General features: G+C 36.3%; 2 protein-coding genes across 13 annotated transcripts in view; one reads left to right on the top strand and one right to left on the bottom strand.

Annotated features, from left to right (window-relative positions):
• The window catches only part of LOC134268414 (solute carrier organic anion transporter family member 4A1-like), a 44,853-nt gene extending 36,216 nt beyond the window's left edge, over positions 1-8,637 (top strand). For all 9 annotated transcript variants that reach the window (XM_062750667.1, XM_062750668.1, XM_062750666.1 and 6 more), the window contains 8 exons: positions 188-309; positions 592-771; positions 1,640-1,729; positions 2,017-2,224; positions 5,630-5,789; positions 6,039-6,214; positions 6,404-6,468; positions 6,659-8,637. In XM_062750667.1, coding sequence (XP_062606651.1) covers positions 188-309; positions 592-771; positions 1,640-1,729; positions 2,017-2,224; positions 5,630-5,789; positions 6,039-6,214; positions 6,404-6,468; positions 6,659-7,065 — 1,408 coding nt within the window. In that variant the 3' untranslated portion in view covers positions 7,066-8,637. The remainder of the gene's footprint in view (positions 1-187; positions 310-591; positions 772-1,639; positions 1,730-2,016; positions 2,225-5,629; positions 5,790-6,038; positions 6,215-6,403; positions 6,469-6,658) is intronic.
• Positions 8,638-10,815: 2,178 nt separating this feature from the next.
• Positions 10,816-17,419, bottom strand: part of LOC134268412 (MYND-type zinc finger-containing chromatin reader Zmynd8-like) — a 30,258-nt gene continuing 23,654 nt past the window's right edge. For all 4 annotated transcript variants that reach the window (XM_062750661.1, XM_062750662.1, XM_062750659.1 and 1 more), the window contains 9 exons: positions 16,810-17,221; positions 16,563-16,634; positions 16,310-16,403; positions 14,193-14,317; positions 12,856-13,119; positions 12,577-12,762; positions 12,160-12,315; positions 11,845-11,976; positions 10,816-11,431 (listed from right to left, as the gene is read on the bottom strand). In XM_062750661.1, the coding sequence (XP_062606645.1) occupies positions 11,126-11,431; positions 11,845-11,976; positions 12,160-12,315; positions 12,577-12,762; positions 12,856-13,119; positions 14,193-14,317; positions 16,310-16,403; positions 16,563-16,634; positions 16,810-17,221 (1,747 nt within the window). In that variant the 3' untranslated portion in view covers positions 10,816-11,125. The remainder of the gene's footprint in view (positions 11,432-11,844; positions 11,977-12,159; positions 12,316-12,576; positions 12,763-12,855; positions 13,120-14,192; positions 14,318-16,309; positions 16,404-16,562; positions 16,635-16,809; positions 17,222-17,419) is intronic.

The following is a 17,419-nucleotide window of genomic DNA, read 5'->3' on the forward strand; positions in this document are numbered from 1 at the left end:
GTGATGAAAATAAGTTTCTTTTTACCACAAGTAAACTACATTAATTTACATTAATGGGGTCAAAATGAAATTATTCTATTGAATATTCTTTTAATGTACCAGGTAGATTGATTAGAATTGCTGAGATTGGTAGAATCAATATTTTGAGATGTGTTAAAATATATAAGATATTCTTTGTTTTCTGCAGTATAAATCTGACCCCCAACAGTCCCCGGTGGGTGGGGGCGTGGTGGATTGGTTTCCTACTTAGTGGGGTCCTGGCTTTCCTGGTGGCCTTCCCCATGTGTGGATTTCCCACCAAACTGCCAGGTAGGTATTTCATTGCTTACAGTGTGTTTCAGGATCCAGATCTTTTATTAGCATTTGGGGATTCAGTGAGATTTTTCTGTACAATATATGAGAATTTACAAAATAATGGTACATCATTCATCCCAGTTTTAATTTTTTAAAGGGAATTTATACATTACATGTTACGAAATGCTGAACAAGCAACTAAAAACAAATCATTGTACCTTTATGTTCAAATTTTTTTGCTAATAAATGCAAGGGTAAAAAAATTATAACAGAGACTTTATATTTTATTGACTCCAGGGTCAGAGAATTATAAGAAGGAGAGGGAGAAGGAGGTGTACCACAGGAAAGCAGAGTCCGCCCATACTGAGTCTACCGACAGCCAGGCAGCCTGTAACATCAAACACATCTGGAAATCTGTCAAGACGCTCATCACTAATCCTACCTTCATGTTCCTCAACCTCGCAGCTGCCTGTGAAGGTAAACGGGGGTCTGTTTTAGTAGTGTAGACCATTTTAAGGATTTAATGCAAAGATAAAAAGATTTTAATGAATCATTTAACTTTTAAAGAAGTAAGACTTTGTTTTTCTTGAGAGATTTCTTTTGGTTGGATTCATGAAAATGGGATCCTGTTTTTTTTTTTTTTTTCATTGTACTGATTTTTTTTGTAAATTACCTGGTAACTGTAAATTTTATAAAAAGAAAAATGAGGATAATTGAGTCCCTTTCTTTAATCAGGTTGGGGGGAAACGTGAATTCCGCTGTAATAGTGGTATATCACTATTATAGTGAAATTCCGCTATATTTTCTGCCATATTTACCCTCGATATCATCAGATAACATGCTTGCTGTTTAAACCGCAACTCATGATGGGTATCAAAATGGACGCTAATTGTCATCCTTACATATTATGAATTTTATTTAATTTTCTGCCGATGCGTTTAATAATGCGAACACACTTTGTAAAACGGAAGTTACATTTTTAGCATAGCAACCAGCGATTGTGGCAGTATTCGAGAAACACTGAATTCCAATTTTTCTCACTCATGTGCAGAAATTAATGCTTGTAATAATTTTCATTCTGCATTGAAAGGGGTTTGTTGAATTTACAGTAGAAAGGACAATCTTTATCTGAATGGTTACAGGTATGGAGGGCGTTGTGACAAATGCTAAAAAGCTCATTTCATATAAACTTTATTTTGATAGAACCGATATGTCACTATTATATCACTATTATAGCAGAATTTACGTTTCCCCCAAACCTGTTAATAACATAAACATCATTTCAAGGAAACTAATTTGATTGTAAAGGAGGATACTATATATTATGAACAATGGGACTTTGTAGGAAACTTGCTGGCAGGATTTGCTACTTTTGCTCCAAAGTTTATAGAAGCTCAGTTTAGTTTACTGGCCTCAGATGCTGCTCAGTATGTAGGTAAGAGATAAACCTGTAAAGTCTATCTCAATATTTAATACTTACAGGCATGTAAATGTGAATTGTATTTCTTGATCCTCTTACTGTTCTCTTTATAGTTAAAGAAATGAATTGCCTATTTTAAATAAGAAACTTTAATCAGAGGAGAAAGATTAAACGTACCTGACCATGAGGGATTGAAGTAATAATTATAATTTTGATAAATTCATTTTTTCAATGCATCATAATAGTGTGATAAAGTTCTAGAAGCAGGAAACACTTAATGCATGGAATTCATTTCGTTGTAGGTTATGCGGCTATACCAGCAGGAGGTGGGGGTACTTTTCTGGGAGGGTACCTGGTCAAGCGGTTTAACCTGGGAGTGCGGGGAATTATCCGATTCTGTCTGGCCATCAGTATCCCATGCTTCCTCTGTGTCCTCATTTTCCTCGTCAATTGTGAAAATGTGCTGTTTGCGGGAGTCAATATTGACTACGGAGAATTGGCCTCCAATGGGTAGGTATTGAAAAACATCATGGTGCAGCAATGGCATCTACCATTCAAACGACATAAATTAGATTTTCCACGGTGTAATCATGTTAGACAATAGAGTAGGACAATTTTGTAAATATTATAATCCACTTCTTTGAATTCTGATAATACATGTTCATATATATCATACGATAAAAAAAGTCTGGAATATTCCCTCTGCCCTACGTTAAGCATACTTGTATAATCATACATACTGTTTCTGTTAATGTCATAAAGTATACCTCCTTAATACTTCTCTCAGAATTGGAATGAATTGGCATAGTGCCTTAATTCATATTATCATACTAGAAAAGAGCAAGAGCCATGTTATACATAAAATAGCCATGTACTTATATCAATTAATTAATTATCACCCTCTTTCCCATTTCATATATCAAAATAAAGTAGACACTTGGTACTTTAATTTTCTATAATAAAATTTTGGTTTTGAGAATCCACAAATTGGAAAACAGGTTTGAGAAATTGCAATGTTCTTGAAATTTGCAGAAAACATGCGTATTTGACTACCTTCAGCAAAGAATTAAAATATGAGCACAGCCCACGATCCAAAAAATAAAACATATTTTAAGATCTTCAGAAACAGAGCTTTCATTATGTATTTGCATATTTTGGATCAGAGGTTGTGCTCTACATGAAATATTGAAAAAACGCTTCAATTTTAGGTGATTTTCAAAGGAATTTACAGGATATGAGGAAAATGACGCATTTTATGACGTCATAATGCATTGACTTGATGGGAAATTACGTTACGATTAATAGATACATGTTCACCAACACTCCAAGTGATAAATACTGCATTTGCAACCTAGACCGAGCGGTTTTTATTTTTCAGAAATTCTCAGGGCAAAATAATGCCCAAAGTGGCTCTGGCTCTTTCATTTGTGTTGATAAAATTATATCATTATACAATTTTTCATAAAAAATATTTTGAAAAAAGAGTATTCAAGAATTTCGTTAACATTTATTGTCTTTGCAGAAATTCTTATCTGTACATGTATTATAACCAAAAAAATCACTATAATAATTTCAGAGCATTTTTAGGTCACCTGAGTAAACTGAGGTGACCTATTGCTATCCGTTTTTGTCCTTCGTCGTGTGTTGTGCGTCATGCGTTAACATTTGAACATTTTCAGCTTCTTCTCTGAAACCACTGAACCAATTTCAACCAAATTTGGCATATAATATCTATGGGTGAAGGGGAACAAAAATTGTGAATTTCATGATCCCTGCCCCCCTGGGGCCTGGGGGGTGGGGCAAAAAGCACTAAAATTAGTGCAATCTTTAAAAATCTTCTTCTTTACTTCTGGACATCAAGCAGTCAAACTGTTGGTATGTTTGTAATCAGCAATGAGTCCTCTACCAAAATTATGAAATTCATGGCCCCAGGGTCAGGGGTTCTGGTGTTAGGGCGGGGCTCTATTGATTATATAGTAAAAATGCATTAAATCTTTGAAAATCTTCTTCTTTGTTCCCGAGTATTACATAAACTAATTAAGTACATAGTTATGGTGAGCAAGAGTGCCTCTACCAAAATTGTGAATTTTATGGCCCCAGGGTCAGGGGTTCTGGTGTTAGGGTGGGGCTCTATTGATTATATAGTGAAAATGCATTATTTCTTTGAAAATCTTCTTCTTTGTTCCTGAGTATTAAATAAACTAATTAAGTACATAGTTATGGTGAGCAAGAGTGCCTCTACCAAAATTGTGAATTTTATGGCCCCAGAGTCAGGGGTTCTGGTGTTAGGGTGGGGCTCTATTGATTATATTAGTGAAAATGCATTAAATCTTTGAAAATCTTCTTCTCTGCTCCTAGGTATTAAATAAACTAACTAAGTGCATAGTTATGATGAGCAAGAGTGCCTCTACCAAAATTTTGAATTTTATGGCCCCAGGGTCAGGGGTTCTGGTGTTAGGGTAGGGCTCTTTTGATTATATAGTGAAAATGCATTATTTATTTGAAAATCTTCTTCTCTGTTCCTGAGTATTAAATAAACTAATTAAGTACATAGTTATGATGAGCAAGAGTGCCTCTACCAAAATTATGAATTTTATGGCCCCAGAGTCAGGGTTCTGGTGTTAGGGTGGGGCTCTATTGATTATATAGTGAAAATGCATTAAATCTTTGAAAATATTATTCTCTGCTCCTAGGTATTAAATAAACTAACTAAGTGCATAGTTATGATGAGCAAGAGTGCCTCTACCAAAATTGTGAATTTTATGGCCCCAGGGTCAGGGGTTCTGGTGTTAGGGTAGGGCTCTTTTGATTATATAGTGAAAATGCATTATTTATTTGAAAATCTTCTTCTCTGTTCCTGAGTATTAAATAAACTAATTAAGTACATAGTTATGATGAGCAAGAGTGCCTCTACCAAAATTATGAATTTTATGGCCCCAGAGTCAGGGTTCTGGTGTTAGGGTGGGGCTCTATTGATTATATAGTGAAAATGCATTAAATCTTTGAAAATCTTCTTCTCTGCTCCTAGGTATTAAATAAACTAACTAAGTGCATAGTTATAATGAGCAATAGTGCCTCTACCAAAATTGTGAATTTTATGGCCCCATGGTCAGGGGTTCTGGTGTTAAGACAGGGCTCTATTGATTATATAGTGAAAATGCATTTATTCTTTGAAAAGCTTCTTCTCCACTCCTAGGTATTAAATAAACTAATTAAGGACATAGTTATGATTAGTAAGAATGCTTCTACCAAAATTTTGAATTTTATGGCCCCAGAGTCAGGGATTATGGTGTTAGGGTGTGGCTCTATCATGATTATATGGTGATAATATAATACATCTATGAAAATCTTTTTCTCTACTCCTGGGTAAGAAGCAGATGAACTATTTATATAGTTATGATGTGCAAGGGCTCTTCTTTCAGAATTGTGAATTTCAAGGCCCCTGGATCAGGGATACCAAAGATTGGGGGGGAGCTCTACTTCTATATACTGAAAATGAATTGTTTGAAATCTGCTCCTTGGTATTAATTGAACATTTTGATAAGCAAGTGTGCCTTTTCAAAAATTGTGCAATGTGTAGACCTAGGGTCAGGGGTTCATGTGTGGTAAGGGAACTCCTGATTATTGCTGAATATTACTGATTAGTTGACATGCATTTTTGTTCCCCTACCCTGCTTATGGGTATTAAGTAAACAAACTAAGCAATTGCTAAGTGTATAGTTATGATAATCAATGGTGCCTCTTTCAAAATTGTGAATGCCATAGCATCTGGCTTAAAACATGAACCAAATTCAATCATTTGAAAGTTGTTGCATGATGCTCAGGTGACCTATAAGGCCCATGGGCCTCTTGTTATCTTATTATTTTGGGTTTTCAGAACATAACCACTGTGATAACCAGTATTTTTGTTTTTAGCACAAGGGAATTCCTTGGAAAGTTCACCACCAGTGGCTGTAATGCTAACTGTGGCTGTACCCTGGAGAATTATAACCCAGTGTGTGGGATTGACGGAATCATGTATTACTCCCCTTGTTACGCTGGCTGTAGTAACTCCATCCCAGGAACAGACCCTGTGGTAAGTTAGCTCATAGGTTACAGGGGTTTTCAACAATTTTGGTTCTGTATGTATTACAATCTGAATGGTATAAAATCACTAATTTACGTCGGGTTTAATTGGACTGTCTTTGTGATATGAAGAGACTCGCAAATTTTTGACAGTTTTCATAACTAATCAACACTTTTCCAATGACAAATTCCCCTGCAATCTTGAAACTGACCGTTTAAAAGTCTGTGATTTTACAGTATCCTTGCCTTTCACTTTTAGCAATACGGGAACTGTAGCTGTGTGAACCACCACGCCGGCACCATGCCCCCCTACATGGCGGTGACCGGGAAGTGTGAGAGTGCCTGCTCCATGTTACCTCTCTTCATGGCCATCTTCTTCCTCATCATGTTCTTCACCTTCGTCATCAGCATGCCTGCTCTGTCAGCCACTCTCAGGTAAGTAGAAAACAGGGATAATATCAACACAGAGGGAAAATAAATGTTTGAGGATTCTTTGAAATTGTAAAGTAATTGAGACAAAGGTAATCCATTAGAAAAAAATTGACTTTGCTTTATAAGGAAAAGATTTAAAAGCTTTCAGATACATTATATGGCTTTTAAATTTAGATGTTTATGACATTACAGGTGTGTTCCACAACACGAGAGTTCATTTGCCTTAGGTATACAATGGATAATAGCTAGGTGTCTAGGTAAGGCTTTTTCAATGAAAGCTTTTGAATTTGCAGTTTTTCATTATTTTAACGTTTTTTTTTTCACGTAAACACATTTCCTTTTTAAAAAGGGGGGAATATCCAGGGCTTATATGTTTGATGGTATCATTTTATTCTCTCATCATTTGAATAAATTTTCATCATCCCATTCTGTTTTGTTTTGCTGTAGGTTCAATTCCTGGTCCGATACTATTTGGGAAGTTGATAGACCTAACATGCCTGTTGTGGCAGAGGAAATGTGACGACAATGAGGGATCATGTTTCTTCTATAACAACGAGAACATGAGTACTAACTTGATGGGGATAGCCCTAGCAGGGAAATTTCTGTCTATCCTCTTCTTTTCTCTTTCTCTGTTCTTCTATAAAGCACCGCCATCTGAAAAGAAGAAAGAGGAGGAGGAGGACCAATCAAAGAACTTAGATTTGAAAGTAAACAGCAAAATGAATGGGAATGCTGGGATAGGAAATACCCAGAGTTCCAATACATCTACAACGTCCATAACTAACGGCACGACGCACGCCGACGTGAACAAAAATGATACAAAGACAGAAGGGAGAAGCACAACTAAGTTATAGCGGTGCTTATACAATCTCAAAAAGCTGTAGCTGTGATCTTATTGCATTTCAGATATTTATTTTAATTTCATCATGTGATTCGGAAGATGTTATATTGTGTTTGTTGATGAGAACAGCAAAGACTTTTAAAATTTGTTATTAAGGTACATACGCAGGTAGTTGAAATATTAGAATTCTGATGCTTTGACCAAATTTCAAGGAAAAAATCTCAATCTGCTGCAAAATAAGGGATTTTTTGTTGCTCACAAGAACAGCACTTGAAGAGCAGTTTATAAATGCAAAAGTTTTTCTGTGGATTGTCTGTCAGAGTGTTTTAATAGGCTTTTGTTACTGGTATTAATTTTATCCAGGTATCAGTGTACTAGTCAGAATTTCTAACTAAATACGGAAGTCAGTCATAGTCAGTTTAACTAACCCTCACTAGTCTCTATTACTATTGCTGTAAAAATTGAACTTTAAGGCAATAAGGAGCCATTAAACGGGTCATATTATTTTGGATGAAAGAATTTAGACAGTAACATTGTATTTCTTATTATGAACGGGAAAACATTGGAGAATTTCTGTGTAATGCTCCAGCTGAAATACAAGAATTCACGACAATGGTGATTTTATATTATTGTAATATGTGATATTTGCTCTTTTGTTCATATCAGTATGCAAAGGAGTATATATAATTTTGAGATTGGAGAAGGTCATGTCACAAATGTATTTGTTTTAATGAGTTGTGAATTGTTCTTTCCATGTTTCTTGTAATTAATTTTGTCTTGGTTTGGTCCACATAGTGTCAAATACTGTAACAAGCCTTAAATATTCATATTTTGCAATTTTTTCATTCCCCCTTGTAATATAAGGGTCAAAGATCTCATGCTAAAATGATCAAAGGGCATATACAAGAAATGTGACGATTACAAGAAGGAAAAATAAAATGTTGCTTTCATAAACGATGACTACTGGGTGCTACGGGAATGACGTACTAACTACTTGCATGTTAAAGGCAGCTATAAATTGTGTATGTTTTCAGCACTCTCAGAAATTATGTATATTCCAACTTCCAAAAATTTCAGCATTTCATGTTTTTTATAAACAGATTAATTGTACATGTATAGGTTTAACCCCTGCTCTCTTTAGAAAGAGATTAAATTTTCAATACTATTCATTCATCTAGAGTCTCTGTGTTTTGCTGTTATTAGTTTCATGTATTAACAAAGTATAGAATATATTTTCATAGATGTTTACAGTTTTGTTAATCATGTAGATGAGATTATAACATATCTTGGAACCAAAGATTTTTTAATATACATTGATCATGTACACTTATGGTGGTGTCTTCTGAATGTTTTTAACAAACCATATGGTGCTATGAATATAACATATCAGATATTTTCATACTTAAGAGTTATGCTGTCCTCAGTTACTGTGCAGAGTAAGTGTATACAGGGAATTTTTAGCCCGTTTTATTTACCTCCCTTTGCTCTCATCAAATGTGAGTAATTTTTAAATTAGGTAAATTCAAAAAGAGACAGGTACAAGTCATTTCTTTTATCACATGCGAAAAAAATGGTGCCCCCCCCCCCCCCCCAAAACGTTGCATATACATAACACAGTTTTAAAATAACCCTGTATACAGTATATGTTTTAAGTCCGCAGTTTGTCTTTGTCTTCCATGTTGCTCCTCAGGTTTGTAACTGTCATTTAGGTATTCATCAGTTTGCTGAATTCTGTAGAAATTGAAAATTGTTCAAAACTTTAAAAAGATTTTTTTGTAAAAATAATTAGATCAAAGATGATGGTAAATGTCATTATAGTGTAATATTGTTTTTATGCAGCAAAAAGAATCCCAAATCAAATGCAGGATTTTTTTGCTAATGTTGTTTGAACTAGTCATGTATTTAGGGTTGATATGTTTACTGTCAAACCTGTACTGCTACAGTACATGTATTCTTTTTTTTCAATTACAAGTAAAATTGAAATGTTTCGATGTAATGTTAATCATATCAATTTGTTGAAAAAAATTACTTGCATGTTTAGTTTCATTGAATAAAAAGTTGATAAAAATTAACATTCTTCATTTGTGAGGTGAAGGTCGATCAAGTTCTTTTGTACTTAGGTCATAAAGTCAGCAAACTTTTCAGACACTTTTAAGTGAGCTACACTACATGAAAATATATTCATAAGACCTCTTGATCTTCAGAAGATGCTTTTTAGATCTTATGAAATCAGGATGTATGGAGATGGTACATGTATACTTCCATTGTTATGTAAACTACTGGTAATATTGTACATGTATGGCTGACCTTGTATTAGGGAGAGGGCTTACACATGTATAGGCAATACCTGTTGTCCATTCCTTTTGTGATTTCATATTCATTATAATAGTGATACAGTGTATCTTACTCCTGCTCATAAAGAAATTTTTAACAATATTTAACCCCTTTAGAAATGCTTTGGCCCCATCTTAACTTTAGAATGGATAAGTTTGGCTGAATTTGATTCTGCCTGATGTAACATAATGCCTAGCTGGTAAATTTTGTCTTTTCTTGGTCAGCCATTCAAAGATTCTATATACATCAGTACTACGCTATTCTCCTTGGAAAAGAAGGAGGCCATTTGAAAAATCTTCCTATTAGTGATGATTTGGTTGCACTTCAGCAATACATTTTATATGCAAGCCAAACTGATGAATTAATAAGGCACAACATGCTTTCCAAAAAAAAATTGTGTGTAAAATAAAAAAAAATTTTCCAACACCTCAATTTTTTTTCTAAGCGATCTAAAGGCCTGTGAGCCAAACTGATGAATTAATAAGGCACAACATGCTATCCACACCCTCTGACAAATATGGAATTCTAAAGCACTCTTTATCAACAGCAAAATCAGGATTTTTAACACAAATGTTCAAGTAGTTCTCCAATATGATTCTGAGACTTGGAAAGTAACTAAAAGAATAAACAGCAAATTACAGTCTTTTATCAACAAATGTTTCCGCCATATCCTTGACATCAGATGGCCTGAAACCATATCGAACAACAGCCTATGGGAGAGAAACAACCAAAATCCTATAGATATTGACATCAGGAAGAGAAAACGGGGCTGGTTAGGCCACACTATACGCAAACCCTCGAACCACATCACTAAACAAGCTCTGGATTGGAATCCACAAGGAAAGAGGAGGGTTGGGAGACCAATCTAATTAAAATTAGATGTTTGATCCGCTCGCAGACTCACTATACTAACATCTAACAACATCCCATTGAGGGTCACATCTGAGGTCAATTTCTATCAACCAATCAAATCGTCACCTGCAAAATCATCATATATTTGCTGGAGCGAATAAGTCTAGAGTTGTTCCGAATGATCCTCTATGGGATGTTGTTAGATGTTAGCGTAGTGAGTATGCAAGTGGATCTAACATCTAATTTTAATTAGATTGGTTGGGAGACCCAAGGCAAACCTGGAGAAGGTCTGTAGAAATGGAAGCAAATGAAGCTGGATTTACCTGGACCCAATTAAAAAACATAGCCCAAAACAGAGTCGGATGGTGCAGTGTGGTTGCAGCCCTATGCTCCCCAAGGAGTGAACAGGAATAAGTAAGTCAAGTCAAACTGATGAAACTTGATCTTCTAGCCAAGGTAAGTAAATACAGTACAAGGGTTATTGACCTTCACTTTTCCACAATGAGAAATAAGTGTCAATTGCATATTTGCCCTCACAAATTTTTATATTCATTTGGTAGCTTAAAAAGAACAGACATTTGGCTTTCTACACATGCTTTATTAAAAACAATATCCAACAATCATGGTATACATTATTAAAAAACATGCAGAAATCATTAACAACCATTAATGAATTGTCTTCTCATGCAGAAGACTAATACTTGTAATGAACAATGTATAATACTCAGTTAATGCCCAATCAAGGCCCCTCTCTGTCCATGTTTTTTTTTTCTGATGTGAACACCTCAGAGAACAGTGCTTGAAGAGACTCTTCAATTATGTCTTCTGACAGAAAATGAGTACACGATTATGAAAGCATCACAAGATTCATCTGAAAAGATCAGAAATTAAAACCGTCCATGATATGCCAGATTGTTTGTCATGACCTGTTGGTGCTGGTTGGGTTGTGTGACAACCATTGGGGGGCCCTGTGGGGGGTGTTGGCCTGTGTGGGAGATGATCATGGAACCCGCTGGGGGTACTTGAGGGTTGGTCTGGGAGATGACCACTGGCCCTCCGTTGATGAGGGAGGGGCCGGCCTGTGAGATCTGGATGGGGTAGAGGACTGAGCCACCAGGAGGTAGGATCTGGTGCCCAGGAGCCATGATTGTTTGTGGTGCCCCCTGTGGCTGAGGTCCTGGAATTCTCATTGCCTACAAGAAACATGTTCATATTTTAAATCATTTCTGGATGTAGTCAAATACGCCTGTTTTCTGCAAAATTCAAAAACATTGCATTTTCACACAGCTTGTTTTCCAGATTCCTTGATTCTCAAAAAGATTTTTTTTTTATAGGAATTGAGAGCACTAAGTCTCTACTTTATTTTGATAAATGAAATGGGACAAAGAGTGTTAGTCAATCAATTGATTTAAGTGCAGGGCCATTTTATGCATAAAGTACTCCTGCATAAAGTACTTTATTTTGATAAATGAAATGGGACAAAGAGTGTTAGTCAATCAATTGATTTAAGTGCAGGGCCATTTTATGCATAAAGTACTCCTAGCTCTTTGTACATTGTACAAGTATACAAATGTACTTGCATGTATTACTAATGTTAGCCACTTACCTGTTGAGTGGAGTTGAGGGGTTGAACACTTGAGGGTGGTTGAACTAATGGCTGAGGGGGCCCCACATACTGGAACTGAACAGGTGGGGTAGAGAGAGGCTGATTTCCTGTCACTGACTGAGGAAGTGGCATCTGACAAAAAAAATAATCTTATATAATATTATCTTCTTTCTAATAACAGAACTGATAGTTTAAAATTTCCTCCTTTTTAAAACTTGCATTATGAGGAGAGATGCTGACTTTTTAAACAATCTCCAACCCATCTCCCCTTTCCTTTATAAAATTATAACTCAGACTCTTTATATCTGTACTTACTCTGCCTCCCACTCTCTCGGTGAGAATTTTACGGGGGACGTTGAAGATTTTGGAGGCCTTGTTGACAGACATTCCATCCTTCAGTACAGCAGACACAGCCTGGTCCATTGTCTGATCTGTCCAGTAATAGTTTGGCTTCTTACGGCCTCCATCATCCTGTTAAAAAATATATTTACAATAAACAAGATATTTCTGTAAACAAAAGTTTACGTCTCTCTGAAGTCTTATATATAGACAGAGGTATTATAAGCAGCTACATATTGTTTTTTTTTTGGGGGAGAAGAAATTATATTTGCTGTACCTTTGGAATAACAAGCTGAGTTCAAGACAACACTGAATTGTCGAGTGTCACTTGAACATCTACAAGATACTGTATTGTGCACCCTGAATAACAAAATTAAGAAATGAGGTACTCACAATCATCATTCTCTGTTGCTGTAAATACTGAGGTGGGATGTTGGGCGGGGCCATTGGATTAGCTCCGCCCCCTGACAGATACTGGATGTTTGCCATTGGTTGTTGTGGGGGATTCTGTATTCTCTGTTGTTGCTGTTGAAGAATGTTTGTAAGATTCTCTCTCGAGGCTCTCCTGAAATCCTCACTCTGATGGAAAATCAAGAATACATACAGTCTTAAAAATGCAATTCCTTACTCTCATATATTGTAAATATAAATTGAGTTGAAAAAAATATTCACCTCTATTTCCAGGGGGCTCGAGGATGGAGGTGCCCCTGTCATGCTGGAGGATTGAGGTGGCCTGTCCCTCGGGTTGCTATGACTACTGGACCTCCCGGAGGCATTTGATTGGTTGTTTCCTTCTGATGTGTTTGTGTCATTGTTATTCTGGGTCTGCATACAGACTGGCATGTGGGTAGGCCAGTGTATCTGTTGACAGGGATAGTCACAATAGCTTGTGTTCCAACAGCAGTAAAATATAGCCTCCTTACCACAGTTTGCACACTGTCAAATAAAAAGGTATGTTCACTGTCAGAGAAATACTGCAAGCATTATATCAGTTACTTGGCCTGGTAAATGAGAGAGTTTACAGAAACAAGAAATCTGTGAGCCAATGCTCACTAGTAATACCCCCGCTCTGATGTAAATAAGCACTATCACTAATATACACAAGTTTAATTACAGACAGATGCACAAAAAAAAATATGAAGTTGACATCAGATTCATATCGAAATTAATCCTACTATATGGCATGCCTCAACAAAAAGTGTACTAAAATTTCAAGCATCTGCTATGAATAATTAAAGAGAAAACTGTGACAAAGCTTTGTTATATATATAAAACAGACAGACGCACAGACAAATAGGAATTTGACATCAGATTTTAACAAAAATGTATCCCACCATATGGCATGCCTCTGAGAAGATTGTGTTAAAATTTCAAGCATCTGCGATGAGTAATTGCTGAGAAAACTGCAACAAAAATTTGTTACGTATGAAACAGACAGACGCACAGACAAACAGGAAGTTGACATAAGATTTTAACAAAAATGTATCCCACCATATGGCATGCTTTAGAGAAGATTGTATTAACATTTCAAGCATCTGCGATGAGTAGTTGCTAAGAAAACTGTGACAAAACTTTATGTATGAAACGGACAGATGCACAGAAAAACAGGAAGTTGACATCAGATTTGAACAAAAATGTATCCCACAGTATGACATGCCTCAAAGAAGATTGTGTTAAAATTTCAAGCATATGCGATAAGTAGTTGATGAGAAAACTGTGACGAAAATTTGTTATGCATGTAACGGACAGACGCACAGACAAACAGGAAGTTGACATCGGATTTGAACAAAAATGTATCCCACTGTATGGCATTCCTCAGAGAAGATTCTGTTGAAATTTCAAGCATCTGCGATGAGTAGTTGCTGAGAAAACTGAGACAAAAATTTGTTACGGACTGACACACAGACAGACACACAAGGGGAAAACAGTATACCCCCCTCTCCTTTGGTCGGGGGTATAAATATACAGTTTCATATCTTGTAATTAGGTGCTGTTGTATGTATTTTTACCCATTGTTTTTTCTTGGTTTCATTAACAGTTTTCTCCAGTTCTTTGGTGTGAGCAGCCTTTAAATCCACAATGATTCGCTGCTTTTCTGCCTCCCACAAAGTTTTCATCTCAGCCACAGTCAATTCTGTTGTACGAAATATCTAGTCTGAGTGTGAAGGTTAAAGTGTTTAGGATTCGACTAAGTGCTAGGGTTAGGCCTAAGCCTAGGTGCAAGGGATGAAGAAATCATTGCCAGTGCTAAAATTTCCAATAATAATTTTTACATTGAAAAATTTCACTCTTCGATTTTTCTACCTTCCCAAAAATCTTTTAAACTGTATTTGACTTCATATACCAGTATATCCATTTTCTCAGTGCAATTCCTAGTATTCAATGATTTCCACTAAAAACTGTTTCCATCTTAAACAAAACATAGGTAATCAGAGATTACAGAGCTCACCTTAATGAATGTTGTCTTTAAGTAAGGCAAATTAAGTCACACAATTAACCAACAAAAAGTGTACATCCAAAAATGCAAAATTTATGCAATTTTGATACTTTGGAATAGACCTATATATTAAAAACTTAAAACTAGTTCTTCATCATGAAAATGTAATTAAAATCCAGCATCTGAAGCAAGATTGAGAGTTTTCATCCCTCGATGCATCATTTGTGCAACTTTGGTTTATATAAGCCTTATAGTTTCTTGGTGATAGACCTGCACCCATAACTTTTACGAGGTATATTATCTGGAAAATGTATGTCGAATTCAGCATCTGAAGCAAGTCCATTAGTGTGCATCCTAAGATGTATCATCCATGCAAGTTTGTTCAACATAGAGCTCAAAGTTACTTGGAAATGAAACCTGTATAAAAAACTAATCTTTTCACTAATCCGGAAAATGTAGGTCAGATTCAGCTTCTGAAGCCAGCCTAGTAGAATGCACCCTTAGATGTACCATCCATGCAAGTTTGGTCATTATAGGGCTCAAAGTTACTTGGAAATGAATCCTGCACCATAAACTTTAACCTGTTTACTCCTCCAGAAAATGTAGGTCAGATTCAGCATCCGAAGCAAGTCTGGTAGTATGCATCCTAAGATGTACCATCCAGGCAAGTCAGGCAAGTTTAGTCATTATAGGGTTCATAGTACCTTGGAAATGAAACCTGCACCAAAAATTTTAACCTGTCAACTCAACCGGAAAATGTAGGTCAGATTCAGCATCCAAAGCAAGTCTTGTAATATGCATCCTAAGATGTACCATCCATGCAAGTTTGGTCATTATATGTCTCATAGTAACTTGGAAATGAAACCTGCACCAAAAACTTTAACCTGTTCACTCAACCAGAAAATGTAGGTCAGATTCAGCATCCGAAGCAAGACTGGTAGTATGCATCCTAACATGTACCATCCATGCAAGTTTGGTCATTATATATCTCATAGAAACTTGGATATGAAACATGCACCAAAAACTTTAACCTGTTCACTCAACCGGAAAATGTAGGTCAGATTCAGCATCCGAAGCAAGTCTAGTAGAATGCATCCTAAGATGTACCATCCATGCAAGTTTGGTCATTATAGGGCTCATAGTATCTTCGAAATGAAACCTGCACCAAAAACTTTAACCTGTTCACTCAACCAGAAAATGTAGGCCAGATTCAGCATCCGAAGCAAGTCTGGTAGTATGCATCCTAAGATGTACCATCCATGTAAGTTTGGTCAACATAGGGCTTATAGTTACTCGGAAATGAGACCTACACCAAAAACTGCATCAAAAATGTTAACCTGCACCAAAAACATTAACCTGGTCATTCCTTTGCTGAAATTGCAGCATCTGAAACTTTGACTGGTACAATGAAACACATTAGAAACATCTTCCATGCATGTCTAATCAATATAGGACATAGAAGTACTTAAAAAGAAAACTGCTCCAAAAAACTTAACCTTAACCCGGGACGCCGACACTGACGCCGACGTCGAGGGTATCACATAAGCTCCCCCCAACTTCGTTGAGGTGAGCTAAAAACTCTTGTGTTTCACCATTTGCATGATTATCTAATTTCTTTCCTGGATAAAGCTATGGATAATGAACATCTGTTGACTAGTTTCAAGATGCCATTAAATCTCTACAACTCACGGAAATTATGCTTGAGCTCTGCAATCTGTTGCTTCTGTTCCCAATCAATACGGGCCAGTTCAGCTTCTGTATTCACTACTTCTTGTGGCTGATCCTAAAGTTATTAGACTGCTGTGAAATCTAATTACAAAATTCAAATTAAGGGTAAATTCCCAAAAATAACAGAAAATTAAAGAATAATGAAACTTTAGACTTCTTATAAATTAATGTACAGTATCAACATAAATAACTGGGTTTCTATAATAAGACCTACTGTTGGTCTTTCAGCCTTTGACATGACTTCTGAACACATTTCCTGCAGTGATGACTGCATACTAGCCATCATCTACAAAAAAAGATAACGTACACTAAAAATAAACATATCCAATGTTGGTTTGAGCAAGTTCATAACATCACATGCAACTTCTTGATTAGTAAGCAGGTATGTATTCAGTATAATCTTATTCAGCATAAGCATGTCAGATTAATCATAAACATTATCTGATGATAAAATACCCTACCCTTTCGGAGAAGGACTTGACAAGATCCTTGGCATACTGCGGCAGATCTTTGTGGTCCGCGGACTTGGGAGGTACTTCCTCTATTATCACTTTCGGCTTCTCAGGATTCTTCTTTGACCACTCTATGACCTTTCCTGTGCTGACCTTGACACCTGTGGGACTGGTCACTGTTGTGGCTACACTGGTTTGAGGTTGATGGCTTACTTTTGGCACTTTCGAGACATGAACAACAGTGATATCTTCATCTGATAACTTTCTCTTTGGAGACAGTAAACTGGTGGGAGCTGGGGCTGGGGCTGGATGGAGGGACTTTTCTATGGCAGTCTGGAAAAACTCAGAGGAGAGGCTGACAATGGAACCAGAGGGCTTTGGTGCAGGCTTTGGTAGTATGGCAGGGGGCTGAACTGGTTTTCTGTACAAAAATAAAGCAATTCAGTCATCCCTAAACTATACACAGGTGTATCTACATACTCAATAATACATGTACAGTTTATGTACTTCCTAGTTTACTTTGTATGATTCCTGTGTGCAATTATACGCTCAATTCATACTGATGATTTACTTCAAAGTTATACATGCACTTGTAAAAGTACATCTATAGAGGGACATG

Source organism: Saccostrea cucullata, unplaced genomic scaffold (assembly GCF_032062105.1).
Source record: "Saccostrea cucullata isolate Sc308-1 unplaced genomic scaffold, CSIRO_AGI_Scuc_v1 ctg481, whole genome shotgun sequence".
Lineage (NCBI taxonomy): Eukaryota > Metazoa > Mollusca > Bivalvia > Ostreida > Ostreidae > Saccostrea > Saccostrea cuccullata.